This window comes from Coffea eugenioides, chromosome 4 (assembly GCF_003713205.1).
Source record: "Coffea eugenioides isolate CCC68of chromosome 4, Ceug_1.0, whole genome shotgun sequence".
NCBI lineage: Eukaryota > Viridiplantae > Streptophyta > Magnoliopsida > Gentianales > Rubiaceae > Coffea > Coffea eugenioides.
Genome location: NC_040038.1, coordinates 40,740,349 through 40,758,772, shown reverse-complemented (window position 1 = coordinate 40,758,772; position 18,424 = coordinate 40,740,349). Strand labels below are relative to the sequence as shown.

General features: G+C 37.8%; 2 protein-coding genes across 2 annotated transcripts; both read right to left on the bottom strand.

Moving 5' to 3' along the window:
• Positions 1–4,186: 4,186 nt before the first annotated feature.
• On the bottom strand, positions 4,187–4,960 carry LOC113769357. Its single transcript, XM_027313813.1, has one exon. It carries the CDS (start codon positions 4,958–4,960, stop codon positions 4,187–4,189), a length of 774 nt encoding a protein of 257 aa, XP_027169614.1.
• Positions 4,961–15,614: 10,654 nt separating this feature from the next.
• LOC113769356 lies at positions 15,615–17,669 on the bottom strand. Its single transcript, XM_027313812.1, has 2 exons — positions 16,752–17,669; positions 15,615–16,475 (listed from the first exon to the last, which is right to left on the bottom strand). The coding sequence occupies exons 1-2, from the start codon at positions 17,667–17,669 to the stop codon at positions 15,615–15,617; spliced, it is 1,779 nt and encodes a 592-aa protein (XP_027169613.1).
• Between the last annotated feature and the right edge of the window lie 755 nt (positions 17,670–18,424).

Below are 18,424 nucleotides of genomic sequence, written 5' to 3'. Positions count from 1 at the left end.
GTTTAGCCTTTTGGACCGTAGCTTTGCTGCAAATCAGAGAATCGTCTGCAAAAAACAAATGTGATATTTGTGGACTATTCGTGCTCACCTTGATTCCTGTCATTGTTTTTTTGTCAATCTTTGTGTTTATCAAATGGGACAAACCTTCCGCACAAATAAGGAAAAGGTAAGAGGAAAGGGGATACCCTTGTCTTAATCCTCTACTAGATTTTATGTAACCCACCTTAGCTCCATTAAGATTGAAAGAATAAGAAACTGAGGATATGCAAGATATGATCCACCTAACAAAAATAGGACAGAAGCCCATATGCATCATTATTCTTCCTATGAATTTCCATTCAACCCTGTCATAGGCTTTAGACATATCAAACTTAATAGCCATGAATCCAACCTTTGCTTTTCGTTTATTTTTCAAAAAATGCATCATTTCATGTGCAATGAGAACGTTATCAACAATTTGTCTACCCGGAACAAAGGCAGACTGGGTCTCTTTTTTTTTTGTCGAAACGATAGCTTTATAAATTACTCAAACATGTACATATTTGGACAAAGGTCCATTCACCAGGACAAAAGTCCTACCAAAACATTAGTGCCTAGCACTTCAAATTGGGATTCACCCATTCCTCATCAACAAAGATGTTTAGAGCATACATGCTCAACTTGATACTTCCTACGAATCCTGATTCAACAAAAGAGAAAGTACACTTTTGGAACAGATTACTTATGGATTGTATATCCTCCAGCAGAGTAGCCATCTGTTGATTACTTGTCCTTGTTTGTTTTATGCACTCTACCAGCTCACTATCCTCCAGCTCCACTTTAATACATATCCAGCCTTGATTGATTGCGTTCAATAGTGCAAGTCTCACCGCACCAGCTAGGTCCTGCTTTGTGTCTCCTGACATTCTTTCCCTTAATGCCCAGCTCGCTTGTAGACAACCTGCCAAGTCAGTAGCAGTGACTCCAATTCCCACCATTTGTTGCCTTCTGTCTTGGTGAGTGTGGACCTTGATTATCAGCCTGGCTTGGTTCTCACTCTACCTTTGATCTTGCTCAGCACATTCCAGAATTTCTGTTCCCTGAGTGTTCTTCCTTGTCTCCTTCCCTATGTTGGCCTCATCAAATTCCATCCAACCCTTCACAGCTTTTTGTATTACTTTATGAGGTTCCTTTTCCTTGCATTCAAACTCCCTCTCGTTTCTGGCCTTCCAAATCTGCCAGAGAATATTTATGGTGAGGTTCGCATGGTCCTCTCCTCCTCTCTCTTCTTGAGCTTCCATGATTGCAGTCCACCATTTGATGAAGCAGTTTGATACATGCTGTATTCCATCCCATTGTACAGGCGCTAGCTTCCAAACTTCCTTTACTTTGTTGCATTGTAGCAACAGGTGTTCTACTGTTTCATCCTCTTCACCACACGCTGCACATTTAGGATCTCCTTGCTTCGTTCGTCTGTAAATTTCACCTCTCACTGGGAGACCTCCATGCAGACATTTCCATATAAATACTTTCATTTTTTGGCACACTTTCTGCTTCCAAAGTGATTTCCAAGCTCTCTTTATAGCTCCTTCATAGCTTGTCCCAGCTTCATCCCTCCTTCCTATACTCTCCAGCTCCTTTTCCTTCATCCAATTCTTATATCCAGATTGAGTAGTATATTGACCAGTTTGAGAGTGTATCCAGTAATGCCCATCTTCTTTCCCTGTAAAGCTTATGGGTATCCTCAGTATCCTTTCAGCATCTTGTTGGCTGAATATTCTGAATATCAAGACAGCATTCCATCTGTTGTTGATGATAAGATCTGACACATGCTTTAAATGACAACCTGGTGGTCTTGGTGTTGTTGGTTTCCCACTTTTGCTGTCTGGAATCCAACAGTCTTCCCAGATACTCGTAGCCTTGCCATTTCCTATCTTTCTTTTGATACCATTCTGTACTTCTTTTCGCACCTCAGCTAGGCTTTGCCAAATCCAAGAGCATTTTGAGGGTCTCACTACTCAGCTAGACTGGGTCTCACTAATGCATTTGTTCAACACAACTTTAAGTCTATTAGCTAGCACTTTTGAAATGATTTTATAAAGAGTATTGCACAAGCTAATAGGTCTGTATTGGGTCAAATTGATGGGATTTTCTACCTTAGGAATCAAAGTTATCAAAGTTTCATTCACAACCTTCAGCATGTTTCCCGTATGAAAAAAAACTCGCCACTGCATTCACCACATCTATCCTAACAATGTGCCAGTATTTTTGGAAAAAAAGAGGAGACATACCATCTGTCCCAGGTGATTTATTTGGATGCATAGAGAAGAGTGCTTTGTGTATCTCTTGTTCCCCCACAGGTCGGATCAGGTGTTCATTCATCTGTCTTAATATAGTAGTGGGAACCCCATGCAGTGTTTCCTCTATTTGATCTGCATTCCCAATAGTAAGCAGCTGTTTGTAATATCCACACATCTCCTCCCTCAGCTCCTGTTCCGTCTTACACCATTCTCCATTATCCTTCTGCAAGCATGTGATTTTCCTATGTTTTCTCACCGTCATGACACTAGCATGGAAGAAAGCAGTGTTTTTGTCTCCTTCCTGTAGCCACCGTGTCCTAGCCTTTTGACTCCAATATAGTTCCTCCTCTCGGTATGCTTTACTAAGTTGCAACTTCAATTCTGCTATTTGACCCCTCTTTCCTAAATTGTTGCTAACCTTTAACTCCTGAATTTTCTCTTTTATCCCCGTAATCTGCCTTCCTGAGTTCAAGCTGTTATTCCTCTTCCATGTTAACAAAGCCATTCTGCACTCTCTTATCTTTCTTGTCACCTTAAACATTCTCGAACGTTGATGCTCCGAACCCCAAGCTCTTTCTATCACCCCTCTGATTTCCCCATTCCTGACCCACCGCTGGTCGAAGTAGAACTTTTTTTTCACTTTTCTCTGATTGGTATTGGTATCCATTAGAAGCATGCTATGATCTGATGCTTCATTTTCTATGTGGTTACACACAGCTCTTATAAACATTTGGTACCAGTTAACACTTGCAAGGCATCTATCCAATCTCTCTTTTACTTCCCCCTCTCCTTCCCATTGATTACACCATGTCCATGGTTTCCTTTCAAAGCCTATATCTAACAACTCATTTTCCTTAATGAATCTGTTAAACTCCTTAAAACTACTTTCTTGTCTCCCTCTCCCTCCCCATTTTTCTTCTCCACCTCTTATATCGTTAAAGTCCCCTACCAGTACCCAATATTCCCCCTACTCCCTCTTTTTTTCCTCTATCTTTTTCCACTGTTCTTTTCTTGTTTTCTCGTCTGTGCTAGCATAGATTCCCACCAGCCACCATTCGCTACCTGACTCCTTATCATTTAGTTTCATCTCTATGAGGAAACTCTCCTGTTTAATGCTCACCACTTCTACTTCTTCCTTCCATAGCATTGCCAACCGTCCTGCCCTTCCATTTGAGTCTACCACACAGCAGTGGTCGAACTTTAGCCGTTTTTGTACCCTTTCTATAATTTTCTTCGGGTTTTTTGTCTCAGCCAGAAAGATAACACTTAGAAAGTGGAGATTTATCACCTCCTTTAGTTAGGGAATTGTCAAGGGTCCTCCCACACCTCGACAATTCCACACCAAAACCTTCATTTGCACTGTGGAGGCTTTGACGGGATTGCCTCCAGTTCCCTTATTTTAGTCACTTTCTGGGTTTTCCTTTTCCCTTGTTTCTGTAGTGTTCATTCTCTTCATCCTCTTCCATTGGCTCGCTCTTCTCATTTACTATAGACTTCTTCCTTTTACTTCCTTGTTCCCCCACCTGAGTGTTATCTTTTATCTATCCCAATGGGATTCTTTTGATCTTGTGGAAGCCTCTTTGTTGTTGCCTTTTGTCTTCCACCTTCACAGAAATTTGCTGACTCTTGTTTTCCTGGCATTCCTTTATGCTTGCCTGTTGTAAAGTCGCTCTATTTTCTGGCCTTTCCAGCATTGCATGTTCAATCTCGCCTACCTGCATTTTAGTATCCATGTAACCGTTCATCTCCCCTATCTTATCCTCCGTCTCCTGAACCTGTCTTCCCTTTCCCTTAACCTGAATGCCCTTCCTCTCCTCAGTTCTGCTTGCCTCCCTCTCTTTCCTTACCAAGTCACTTATAACTAGTGCCTTTCCCCCCACTCCCTCTTGTCTACTTGTTTCCTCTTTTTACTTCCCTTCCTTTCCTCCACCCTCTTCTCTTGGTCCCATTGTCTCTTTCTGTAACATTCTCTCCCTTAACCCATTCCCCTTTTTTCCTCCTACGCCTACCCCTTCTTGTATATTAGCTTGCCCCTTAAGATTTAGTTCCCTTCCATACTCACCCCTGAGAGGAGACACCATTATGTTTCCTGCTCTTATCCATGGTCCAAATTGTGCCTCCTTGTGAGATGAAATAGACCTCATTTCCATTCTGCAATTCTTATCTCCATGACCTATAATACCACACTTGTAACAGAAGTCAGGGCATCTTTCGTACTTAAATTCTATCCAAACCATCTCTCCATTGAGCTTCACTGCTGTCCCTCTAACCAGTGGCTGTAGTAAATCTATCTCTGCAAATATCTTCATGTGTCTCCCTTCCTTTCCACCCCCTGGTGGTAGCATAATCTCCTTCACCTTCCTAAACACTCCCCCTATTTTCTTTCCTGCTGCATTACTCATCCAATGTACCGGTAAGTTCCATATTTGAACCCAAAAATTGGTGTATCTAAAGCTCTCAACTTTTTTTTCAAAGCTTGCACACCACTCTCGTACCACTAGAACCTGGTTGTCCAAAATCCAAGGATCTCCTGCCAACACTTTTTCCCTATCCTCCTCCCTTTCAAACTGAAACTGGAACACGTTTGGGCCTATCTCAGTAACTCGTAAGTTTTTGGGATAACCCCAAACGTGGTTAGTGAAATTTTTCACCCCAGTAAAGTTTGCTATCTTGTCTCCCATAAGTCTTCCTACCAAGCTTCCTCTACAATCCTACACACTCTGTTATACATCATCATTGCTCAAGTCTATTCCCCCCACTTCCTTTTCCGATAGCTCAAATCTTTGTAGGGCCTTTGCTAATGCTTCCTCCATCTTCCCAAAACCACACTGAGTTCCCAGTACTATATCCGTATGAACAAACGACCCTTTCACCTGAGTTTACAAGATGATATACAGGAGCACAAAAACTAAAAAAGACGTTAGACTAAAGCAAGTAAAACAGACAAAGCTGAAAAAACAGAGCAAAATTTGCCGGACTGAGAAGCAAAAAAAATAGAGAAAGTCGTCCACTTCCCTTAATTAGAGTTTTGGACTTCTATGGGTTAGATGCTGACCATATGAGCTTCCTACTCCTTTGTATCAGGTGGAAACCAACAGAAATAGCCAAAAGGAAATCGAAGGTCGTGGAAAAAAAAAGAAACAAAAGAACAGGAAGGAGCAACTACGCAACTATTAGACTGAAGCTTCCCCGATGCTTTCTATCTTCCTTGGTGATCCCAGCCTAACTCTTTCCAGGATTTCCCCTAATTTGGCTCGGATGCTTTTTACAAATTGCGTTCTTGAATTTCGAAAAGTTTCAAAAACTAGGCGGGCTTTGGTACGGATGGTGGAAAGTGGTGCGAAAAGTTAAAAAGAAAAATGTTTGCTCCTACACCGAGGAGGGGAACTCTCATTTTTAGAGAGAGATGCTCTCACTTTAGAGAGATGAGGTCTTATCAATTGCACCGCTAGGAGGAAGAATGAGCATTCCTGTTGGGAGGAGAATAAGAGTTCATTTAGTCTTGCATGAATTTGTTGCAGAAATTCCATCCAGGCTTCCATAACACAGTTGCTATTGCATTGTAGGTGAGCATGGATTTTTTGTCGATGTAGATGAATGACTAAAGTGGAGCTCTTGTGCCGATCCGGCTTGCTGATTTTAAAGGGCAATTTCTGCGAAAATATACTATAGGTTAGACTCGTTGGATAATAATTTATGATAGCAATAATATAAAGACAAAATACACCGGATGAAGAACATCTGTAAGAGCCAGACGGTGGTAAAATGCCGAAAAAGTTAAATCTTGTGTGAAGTCATCTGATAAGCCGGTGATAACTTGTTGATAAACGCAGTTAGCCTTATCAAAGTGCATCCCTAAGAAGGGATCTGACTGTTTTTTTTTTGTTAGTTGTGTAGTCCAGGGAAACGTTTGTTGTTGACAATTTTTGGTAAAGATGGCTACGTTGAACTTCATGTTTCCTAAATGCTTAAACAGAACGATGTCACCTATGTTAAGTTCATGGTCTGCTGCAAAGTCGTTCCAGCCTTCACCAAATTGAAAATTTGTCAAGGAGATAATCCAATGTGCATCTCTTGCTTTGACGGTTAGGAATGGTTGTCTGCACTGCTGTATCACTGGAATACGGTCATGCGGAACATGCTGTGCAATTAACAATATCGCTAGCTATAGTTGTTAGAATATTGTGAAAGGAAAAAAGTGATTAGTATGCATCAGAGAAGTACCAGTCGCTTATTTTTTGTAAAATAAATTGTAAAACAGCATGGTTGTGGACCATAGATATCAGGTATAAACTCAGGAAGAGCAGCATCTGAAATAACAGTCATCGAAATAGCAGTTTGTCAGAAAATAGCATTTTTGTAAAACAAGTATTAAATGGCTTGAATTTATAATTACCTGGTGGATATGGGAAAACAAATATCAGGACATGTTCTAACCACTTAGGAATGGAAATAGTATTCTTAACATCAAGAAGTCCAACATCTTCAATCAAGGTCGAATGTTGTTCGATGAATGCATCATCATATTTATAGGTATAGTATTTGGGATCTCGCTGTAAAGCTGTAGCGGCGAGCATTTTATGGTCAGTAGGAGTAAGTAAGTCGTATTTGTACAATCTTTGTCTTTGTGGTGAATATGGACCGTCAGTGTCCATGAAAGAAACACATCATTGTCCATGTAACTGAAAAGAATTTAAGGTGTTAGCACAAAGTGATAAAAGCGGTAAAGTGGTGGTCTGTAAGTAAGCATAATATTGGTTTAAGTATAACTGATCATGCAATGATATATGTTATATTTGAGTACACATGCTATATATTTACAAGGACGATCTATTAAAGGATATAAGCTGGGCTTCATATATGGTTGTAGAAAGTAACAATGTGAATTTTCTGGAAGGGTTAAATCTGAACATTCAAAATGTTGAAGAAGCAAAAAGCTGTGCACAATATGGAGAAGCAGTGTGGAAACAATCAAAGGATTGGATAGTTTGCAAGTAGAGGATTCATCTATTAGTGAAAAATATATTAAAGATTCATGGAAAGTTACCTGTTGTTCGTCAGAAAGAGGAAATTTGTTGTGTTTTCACCCTTGGGAAGCTTTTGACTGGTGAAGGATTGGAGAGGATAGTGACAGCAAATGGTCAAGCGAGGGGAAGGCAATATATGTTCCAGTAAGTAGGGGTTGATGGAGGCCTTTAATGAGTATTTATTTTGTGGTGCGAACAAGACAAAGTGGACTGTCTAAAGTCTTACAATTTATTTTGGAAGCTACCGAAGAAGTTTTTTTATTATTGGGCCGTCCAAATTTTTTTAATCTGTTCCCAACAGATTCTTGGAAAGCAGCACGTATAGACTGGATGTTTAATTTTCGATAGACTATTTGGAGTGTAATAGTCTTGTTTATATCTCTTTCCATGAGATCCTCTCTCAATTCCTTGTTTTCTTTCAATGCAGCTGTGGACAGTGTTTTATATTTCTTAGTAAGTATTGTCTCTATGGCAACATTATTGGTATACACCCTTAAAGAACGCAACGGTGAAATCACACCGGCTAATCGCAAAGAAAAGTTGAGATGTAATTCAGGAAATTGAAAATTATGCATAGTCCAATTGATTAGGCTAAAAGCAACATTCTGCACAATGCACTTCATTTTACATACATTATTTAGAAAACTAAAATTAAAGGTAAAACACATTTTAAATTTAGAGTGTTATTGAGCTCAACCGAGATAGATATGCTCAAGTTTAGTTTGGAAAATGAGCCTAAATTGCATTTCTAGCTTACCTTTTTTCATTCCCAAGCGGAATTGAAGTTGACAGCACAGTTCGTGTTTTCAGTGCTAATTGAAATTCACTTACTTAATTATGTAAGCCATAAAGTACAGCAGTTGGGAAGCAGTCAAGATTTGTAATTATTTAGCGGGGATCAGGCGAGAATTTTATGGGGAGTGAATATTGAATTAATGAACTGCCAAAAAGTGAGAGAAGATGGCACTGACATTATCAATCAAAATAAGGTTGAAGATCAAACTGCAAGAAGAGATTATAAATAACATTTGGACTTTTAGTTGAATATATTTTACAAACTACACATCAAAGATAAGAATGTACATAGTAGTTATGATACCAGGGGAAAATTTTTTCGGCTCCGTCTATCCTGTAAATCTGCACGGTAAATGAATTAACAGTCTCTGGTATGAACTTTTCGTTGAACTGCAAATCATGTTGCAGAACAAATGAAGGCCAGTTGTCGGTGAACGCCCGACCGTTTATCTTTACTTGAAAAAGTCTATATCCAGCTCTGAGAGTAATTACCGGCGTTGTTGTTTTATTTAGGAAAATGCTAACGAACTTTGGTATTTTCTAATATGGAAGGAAAACGACAATAGTAAAAATACGTAATAAAAATATACAAACAAAAAATAGAGAAGAATGATACTCACAAATTTGTCTCTGTTCTTTTCATTATAAACTTGGTAAAAAGATATGGAATTCATAATATCATGAGTTATATCTGGTTTGATGGAAGAGCATATATGTTGATATGGAATATATGTAGGCTTGATATCACCTGAGATGAGAACCGGCGAGTAAAAAAGCCAGAATAAATTTTTAGGTAGCTTGGGTAGGAAAAAGCATATTGTTTCTACTGACCATGAATATTTACAGAATACTGCAATTAGAGAATATTAGCAAGAGGAATTGTCCAACTAAGATAAGTGTGCATTTTAAGTTCAGTGAATTGAATAACATCAAATTTTAAGTTTTCGATGTGACGCAATAGTATATAGCTCTCTCTGTTAAGTAAATTATTTTTTTGGAATTTTGTCCATCTAACTCCAAATTTTTGGCCTGTAACTTGAACAGTCCAACTCTCATTTCCTTAAATGATAGTTGTGCTACTTTTGTTATGCAGTTTCAGCATATAGTGAAAGTTGGAGGCCAGAATCTGCAAGTTGAAAGTGTAAACAATGAAGTTAAGGAATAGAAGTTTATTTGCTGGTTCATACATTTACATATGGGAAAAAAATTTTACCTTTCTATGCTGGTTGCATTTGAACAAAAAACAACCTTCAGTAACATTGCAAATATTAGGTGACTGGTTGGAGGAATTCCCGCTGTGAATGTTTATTGCCATCGATTTTGATCCAGTCTAAAGAAAAATATTGCAGGATTGGTGTTATAAATAGCAAAGAGTTTAGTTGACAGAATGTAGAAAAAAGGAAGAACCAGTTAAGATGGTTTTATGAGTCAATGAACATATCAAAGAGGAAACTTATCACTTATATGAGGTGTGTTCATTCGAATGTGCTTGAAAGTGAACGAACTTGGTAGTGATATATATTAAGAAATAGATGTTGTCAACATGCAGTGCAGGAAAGTTATGAAAGAGAAACATAGAATAATGTGTGGAACACACGTTTCTTGAAAGACAATAGAATTGAAGTTTGTGCAGACTGACAGTAATAGTAGGTGTACTGACTTATTTGTGAAAGACAACTGAATTGAAGTCTGTCCAGACTGACACTAATAACTTGTCACAATGAATTATCTATGAGTTTTCATAAGCAAAATGACAAAAAGAGAGAAAAGAAACAGTCAAAGCTCCTTATAATCAATTTGTCGTGGATAAAGGCCTAGGGAAAGAGACAATTGGATTTTTGTAGTCGGACTATGCTACTGGGGAAGATAAAATTTGTTTGAGGGCGAAGGCTAAAAAAAAGCGTGTATGTTAAAGTTAAATAGGGAGAAAATTTTGATTTTTTATTTAATGTATACTGTAGATTAAATAAAGAATGCCTTGTCACATTTAACGTGATGTTTGATTTATATACATGAGTATTTAATTAAATGAAGATGATATATTCCAAGGTAAGTGAAATCACAGTAACTATTGAACGTGGAAATTAATCCTGTCTGGGAGACAAGAAGTATAAGATGTTATTTGAAAGCAATATACGGGGCATAGCAAAAGGCATGATAATGCATAGAAGCGGCATGAAAGTATTAGCTAAGTATCAATGCTTAAAATATAAGAAGATAACATTTAATCAGAGGTAGTAAAAAACAGTTGTAACAAAAGCAGAGTGCGAAGAGAGGTTCAACATGCAATGGGTTATGTGCAGTCTAAGACAAAAGAAGCAGGATCATTCATCTGAAATGAGATAACATGTAATCAGAGGCAGTTAAATACAGCTGTAATAAAAGTAGAGTGCCAAGACAAGTTTAACATGGAACGAGTTATCTCGAGGGTAACACAAAACAAGCAGCATCGTTCATCTGGAACGGTGAACAAAATAACAGGCCAACGGGATTAAGGGGGCAGTGGCCGTGCAGGTCTAAGATAATTTGGCTCTGTTAGGTGAATTGGCATCTTCAAGCGGCGATGCAAATGAATAGTCACCTTCTGACTCTTCAAATCTTTTAGCAAGGCATGATTTAACTCTTGAAGAAGAACCAAATATTGTTTACTGCTATATAAAAAAAGGGTAACACGGATTATTTAGATTATAATGAACTGTGATATGTAATGTGAAAGGTGGAATGCACAAATTTAGTAATAGGACCTGAAGCTATTGAATCACTGTTTGCAACTTCGTTATAGGTTAACACATGATCAGGACTTTCTTGGATATCTAGCAATTGAGCTTCTAGTTGGTCAGTACTTTCACAATAATATATAACTGTATAATGTTACTTTGCATCAGCCAGCTGAGACTGAACCGGTCTAATATGAGCCAGAAAAATCTTCTGTTTTAGTTCAACATGAATCTTTTCTAAGGGAAGTTCAATATTCTGGTAGTTAAAACACAGAAGAAATACAGTATCAGAATTATAAGTATAGAATAGTACGTGAAGGGAAAATATGTAAAGATATACACACTATAATATATACAGATGTTAACCAGAGTGAAGTGCTCCATTGCTTCCAATCCGGTGAAAGTAAGCAAATTTTTAGCTAATTCACCAAAAATGGAAGCAGTGACTGTGCCTGTTGTATCAGTCAAATCAATGTTGAATCGACATCTGTATATATTAACAAAAGCTAAGTAGAAGAAATATAGGAACAAGACGAAGAACGAGTAAGAAGAAATCTTAGTATGAAAAGGGAGGGAGATAAAAAAAAAGGAAAAAAAAACTGATGGAGTGTATAACCAAAGACCTTGGTTAAGCTAGATGCCTTTCTTTGCAGGAATTGCATGTAAAAACCACTTCATGTGGAGCTGCTGTAGAGCGGAAGCATTTTTTGCATCCCATATACCAGAATTTTTGGAAGATGTGCTCAAACGAGAAAGATACTTTGACCCAGGAGCTCTGGTATAAAAATAACAATGGAAGAGAAAAAAGAGGCAGCTTTGGTAAATGTATGTGAAAATGGTAGTAAATCGCATAATGCAGAAAAGTCCGACCTTTTGTGTAGATTTTAAAAGCATAATTTTAGTTATCTTCTGATCTGGTTTAAGAGGCATATCAGGATTGTATTTCATGTAAGCTCCATCAGTAACAAGGTCATTAAGGAGCTGAGCATTTTTCCTAACCATGTGTAAAAGGACAGAAATTTATTAATAATTACAAGTGCATACGACGAGCATGTTTAAGACAGGGACAAAGTAAAAGGAGTAATTAGTAACCATTTCTTTAGGTTTCTAGTTTCTTCTATAGGAGGATCTATAAGAATTGCAGAGTCAAACCAGGTAGACAGCGCGACTCCTGGGGGAAAAGATGGTCAGTTGTCAGGGAAAGATTGCAAAGAAGAAGATATATGGAGATCAAAGGAAAAAGATGAACACTGAGCGTTTAAATGTAAGAGACATATTATACAAATGTTAAACTGCATACCAGTGTAAAAGCTAACTTTTAACCTGCGACAAACAACAACGGGTTGATTCTGGATGTTACGTGTCATTTGCTGACCTTCGTTAGTTACAAAATCATCCCACAATGACAAGACAAATAGTCTGCGCACTAATACAGGGAAAAGATCAATTTTGAAAAAAGTAGAAAAATAAAAGTTATGATTTAATAAACATGAAATCTGTAAGGAAAAACCTACTCTTTGTTAACAATGACGAATTTCTAAACAACTGAATTTTTTTCATTTCTGTTGATATGTTTAACATCCAGTGCTTTAACAACTATAGCAAGAACATCTGGTGCAGAATAATACAATATCAATCAGCAAAAATGAACATAACTGGTGAGTAAATGAAAAAATTACAATGCTGAAGCTCACCAACTGATTTTTCTTTGTCATCCATGAAGTTCACAAGATCACTGAATTCTGTACAGTCAAACTTCACAGGCAGAATATCGTCGTCATCATTGACTAGTTCGATGACTGTTCCGCTGGTGATAACCCACTGGATCTACAGTTCAGAAGTTTGTTATTTTTCTGGAATTAGCCTTACTATGGCATTTGAAATCAGATACTTTTTATAAATCTGAAGATGAGAGCTGATCTTTGGAATGTCATTATTGAACATAATCCCCTCTACCTGCGATCTCTATGCACATAGAAAATATTCACGAAGTAAGCAGTTATGCATGCATTGAACTGTTGATAAAAACAGAAGATCCCTTAATTACAACGGAAATATATGGAGCATATTAATGTGCTCTTTTAGCAATGAAATATTTAACCATGTAGTATGAAGAAGTATATATCATAGCAGCAGAGAGAAGACCTCTGAATCCAGCAAAATAAACTTTTATTTTTTTTAGCGTCATTGCTGATCCAGTTATCTGCTGCTTCTCTTGCACAATGACTTTGCAGGTCCAACCTTGAGACCAAGCAGGACGTCTTTGATTGGGATAACATCTTGCATCCTACAATTTTTTTTAAAAAAAATAGAAGTACAATTGGAAATCAGCAACAGTATTTGATTCTCTAAATGATAAACTAATAAGTAATCAATGGTTTGGGTAATCAGACCTCATTTATCATATGTTAGTGAATCGAAAGATATCATGAAAGACAACATTTCTTGTTTTACAATCAACTTTGACGTCATCAGAAGTACCCGGAGCAATTAAAACTTTAACTGTAGAAGAATTTCTAACTCTAGAGAGAGCAACATAAAGTTGACCGTGAGAAAAGACAGGTTCACGGAGGTAAATTCCAACATAGTCAAGAGTTTGACCCTGAGATTTATTGATTGTCATTGCGAAGCATAAATGGACAGGAAACTGTGTCCGTATAAATGGAATACCATTCTTTTCGATATCAGAAGTCTGCAAAGGAATTTTTGGAATGAAAAACTTTTTCCCTTTAGGAGGACCAGAGATAATTTCGGCACAAATTGTGTGTTCAGCCAATTTTCTACAGATTAACCGTGTGCTATTGCAAACACCATCCGTGGGATTCACATTTCTCAAAAGCATTATAGGACAGTTTTCTTTGATTAAAAGTTCATGAGGAGACAGACCTTTTGGATTCAAAGAATTTAGAAAGTCCTCATAATCTGCCTGGTATCTCCTATCAACAGTTTTATCACAGCTTATATATCTGTGAAGATTTCTAGGAAATTTTGCAATCATCATCTCATTAATTTCAGCAATTGAACTATTTTTTGGACAAAGTACACATCTATTTATCATTCTATAAGGATCACATGAATACAGATTTAGATCAAGAAATACGGTCCCAAGTAATCTGGAAGATTTTACATGTAATTAGGACAAGCAGTCAAAATACATAGACAGAATGAACTACTAATAGTGCACTATATGGTTATAACCTGTCAAGCGATTCTTCTTTGTTATGATAAGGAATAACCATATGAGGTAGTAGAGATATCTGACCATGTTCATCAACAGGTTCAACACCTTCTCCTTCTCTAAACAGAAAAGCCGAAAACGCTGGATTTAAGGCAGCTCTCATATTTGTTCCTAATTGTAGCTTACGCATATGAGACCATAAATGTGAATATAGAACAGTTGATTCGATCAAATCTACTGCAGGTAGGTGTTCAATAACTGGCAGGGTTAGGCAAAAATCGTCGCAAAAAACAATAGTTTTTCCTCTAAATGGTACATCAGATTCCATTATATCCATAAGAAGACAATGAAATGCCTCAATTGATTCTCTTTTTGCCATTGAAGCCTCAGCCCACAACATTAATTTATCATCAACAATCAACCTTGCAACACTGCTCTGCTTACTTAGTTGACAAGTTTTGTTTTGAAAAATCCAAAGGAATCTTAAACCATGAGTATGCAGTTCTATCACCAGGGAGGAGAGATGCTGCGACACCAGATGTGGCAACTGCAATTGCGACATATCCTTGTGAACGAAGAAAAACGAGAAGCGCGCGATATAAAAAAGTTTTACCCGTTCCACCTGGACCATCTATAAAGAAAGCTTGACCTTTTGAGCTAGATATTGAATCCAGAATTAAATCAAATGCATACCTCTGGCCAAAATTCAATTTTTGAGGAAGAAGCAGATCTTCTGGATCATTCGGTATGGCTGTTTCACTTTGAATTTCTTTGGTCAGCCGCTCACCATAACAGGATGTAAAGGAATCTTCAAGGAAATGATAATCATCAAGGTTTTTTCCCATGTGCTCCAATGTTGCATTAATATCCTGAAGAACTTTTCTTTTAATCTCTATCGGTGTGCAGTGGCGATGCGTGAAACTTCGTTTATAATCAGAAGATAGGTGCTCTTCGAATGATTGCCAAAGATGTTTGTGATTTTTCGGAGAGCAATAAAATAGAAGCATTGTGAATAAAGACCTTAACAAATAAGGCATCTGGAAATGAGTAGCTTCTTGTAATGCTTCTTCTATATACGAATCAGATTCCAGCAATCCTAACTGCAAACAGGCTTCTCTAAAAGAGGCTGTTTTGTGACCTCTAACCATCAGTAAGTCATCGAACGATGTTGGTCCCGAAATATGTGTGAGTAAAAGCCTTAAGTAGTATCTTTCTCCTTCCCTAGGCTCAACAGTTACCAGTCTCCCTATGACCTTTCTACGACTCCTCTCTGACATAAAACTATGTGGCAAGATACTCTACTTGAGTACAAACCGAATGAGCATTTTGGAGAGTTTAGCATAAAGTTGGTGAGTTGTTAAATTTCTAAGGCTGTGTCTGAGGTGTTCAAGGTTTCAAAAAAGACTATATGAATTTTCTGAGAATAGGGAGCAAAAATGGAGTTCATGAGAGCTTGAAAGGTGGCTGGAGCATTGGTAAGCCCAAAGGGCATTACCAAGAATTCATAATGCCCTTGGTGAGTACGAAAAGCTGTTTTAGGAATGTCTTTTGGTTTCATTTGTATTTGGTGATAACCGGCGTGAAGATCAATTTTTGTAAAAAAATTGGCTCCAAACAATTAATTCAAGAGGTCATCTATAATAGGTATAGGAAACTTGTCTTTCACTGTGATGTTGTTGAGCTGTCTATAGTCAATGCATAATCTCCAAGTGCCATCTTTTTTCCGAACTAATAGCACTAGGGAAGCGCAAGGGTTGTAGCTGGCTCTAATAATCCGAGATTCTATCATGGAGGTTGTTTGTTTTTCTATCTCAGATTTTTGCATGTGGGGATATCTATAGGGGGCTAATTTAAAGGGTTTAGAATCAGGGATTAGTGTAATATGATGATCAAATTCTCGGGAGGGAGGTAAGGAGTGGGGTTCTTTAAACACATCATCAAATTGAGTCAAGAGAGTAGTAATGGCCTCAGGAATTACCTGATGATTGTTAGCTACCTCACTGCCAATACTCAGTAGAAAGATGCGTGGATCATAAAGTTGCCTCCTATGCCTGTTATGGATCCTGGATGCTCTGTACCCCTTATGTAATTTCACACCAACAGTCTCTGAATCTCCTTGCAGGGTAACCAACTCCTGTTCCTTGTCAAAGACTAATTGTAATTTCTTGAAATCAAAAGTAAGAGGGCTGTATGCTTTCATCCAATCAACACCAATGATCATATCATAAGGCTCTATATCTAGTATGTAGAAATCATGTAAGAATTTATGTTCCTGCATTTCCCATTGCAACTGTGGTATCCGTTTATTACACAATAAACTATCTCCATTAGCTACCTTCACCCTAAAGGGCTTAATTTTCCTGATCAACTCAGGATGTTGAAAGGCTACTGAAGCCTTAATAAAACTATGGGAACTACTCCCATCTACCAGGATTGAAACCTTACTGCCCAACCAGTCTCCTCGTACCTTGATGGTGTTCTACACCATAATTCCAGAAATGGAGTGTAGGGTGAGTTTAACATGATTTTCAGTTTTCCTTCCTTGGTATTCAATCTCTTCCTCAATCATTTCCTCCTCTACTGCCTCAACAACCTCATCCACCACCAGTATGTGCACCTCTTTATTCCTACATTTATGATTAGGAGTGTACTTCTCGCCATACCTGAAACATAACCCTTTTGCCCCTCCTATGTTGAATCTCTACTGGGGTGATTTTCTTAAAAGTAAATGGTTCCAATTTCCTATTTGGGTCACCCGATAGAGTAGAGGCTCCACCGCCTTTGAAATTCCCTCCCCCACTGCTCGTTGATGGGAAAGTAGCAATTTTGCTACTGGGCTATACTTATTGGCGTAAGCCTCATTTGCAGATTCTTGGAGTTTAGCTTTTTTAAAGACTTCACTCAAAGAACCTATGTCATGCATCTTTACCATCGACCTGATCTCATCGTTCAATCCGCTAAGAAAACAGGAAATGTAAAAAGATTCTGGAAGGGATGGTACCACAATCGCCACTTCGACCATCAATTCCTCAAACTTCTCTTGATATGTTTGGACGGTCGAAGTTTGTTGCAGCTTGCTAAATTCTTCCACAGGATCCAATTGCTTCACGTTCCCGAACCTTTTAATGAGTTCCACAGTAAAATTTTCCCAAATGGTCACTCCCCTGCTGATTTTGAACCCCTGATACCAAATGTCTGCCTTTCCTTCCAAGAATATCTCCACCATATCCATCTTCTGAGAATCAGGAATATGGAATGTATGGAAATATTTTTGACTTTTTCGGATCCATTCCCTCGGGTTTCCTCCATCAAAGACTGGGAATTCCATCCTTGGAATGGCCAATTGCAAAAACTGCCTATTTCCTCCGAAATTTTCTTCCGTACGCCCCAAGTGATTTTGCCTGTCCGAATGCCCTGTAGGTGTCTGCAAAATTCCTCTATCACCATGAACCGTCCTCATCGCAGCTCTGAATTGATTGGATAGAGCTGCAATTAAGTTCTTCAATTCATTGTTGGAAGATTCGATTTTCTCTTCCAAATGTTGCCGATCAGCCGCCATCACGTCCCTCAATTGCTTCTCCGTCGCTGTCCAGTTGTCCATTATTCCTTGGGTTCTGATTTCCTGTCTTTTAAGCTGTTCCTCTAGACCTTTAAATCTTGTTCCTTCCGCCATGGTGGAACTACCTACCTCAGATCAGGCCGAGCAAAGGTAGCTCTGATACCACCTTGTAATGACTCGGTGTAGGGTTGAAGAAAGAGAAAAGGGAAAGAAGAAGAAACTGGGAGAGAAGAGAGAGAATTTTATTGAGAGGATGAGAATTGTTTACAACAAAAATCAACTATCTGACACTTCTCTAATTTCCCTTATTTATACAAAGCAAATCGCGGTTACTAATGAGATTCTCCATATCTATACAATTGCTTACGTGGAAATACTCCCTGACTAACCACCGACTCAACAATCTTGTAATGTTTTCTAATTGGGATATTACAGAATAAGTGTCAAGTTTTTCATGCTAATATTTTGTTGTTTGATAATCAACTATAACAATACATCTATCGCTATAATAAGCTATTTTATAGTACTTTATTGGGGATATAAATTCTTTTAAGATAGAGAAGAAAGTATTAATATGATTTTTTAAAATATTTGTGCATTAGTTTAGCAGTGGAACTACCATAGTTTGAAAGTGATTTTGGGCCATTTGCTTTTAGGTTGTTGTTGATTTATTATTGATTTTGATACCAAAAAAGAGTTACAAAACAATTGAGTGACATTAAAAGTTGTCTAAAAAATTGTTACCAGTTTGACATTTGATTAGGATAGAGATTAGGGATAACATTGATAGTTCTTCGGATTTAGTGATGGAGAAACGACTAAGAAGAAAAAAGGAAAAAATTTATAAAACCCATCCTTTTTTATAAACA

Coding starts and splice junctions, on each gene's coding strand:
- LOC113769357 (XM_027313813.1), bottom strand. CDS start 4,960: ATGGGAGACAAGATAGCAAACTTTACTGGGGTGAAAAATTTCACTAAC.
- LOC113769356 (XM_027313812.1), bottom strand. CDS start 17,669: ATGGCGGAAGGAACAAGATTTAAAGGTCTAGAGGAACAGCTTAAAAGA. Junction 16,476..16,751: donor TGGAGCCTCTACTCTATCGG/GTGACCCAAATA, acceptor ATTATGGTGTAG/AACACCATCAAGGTACGAGG.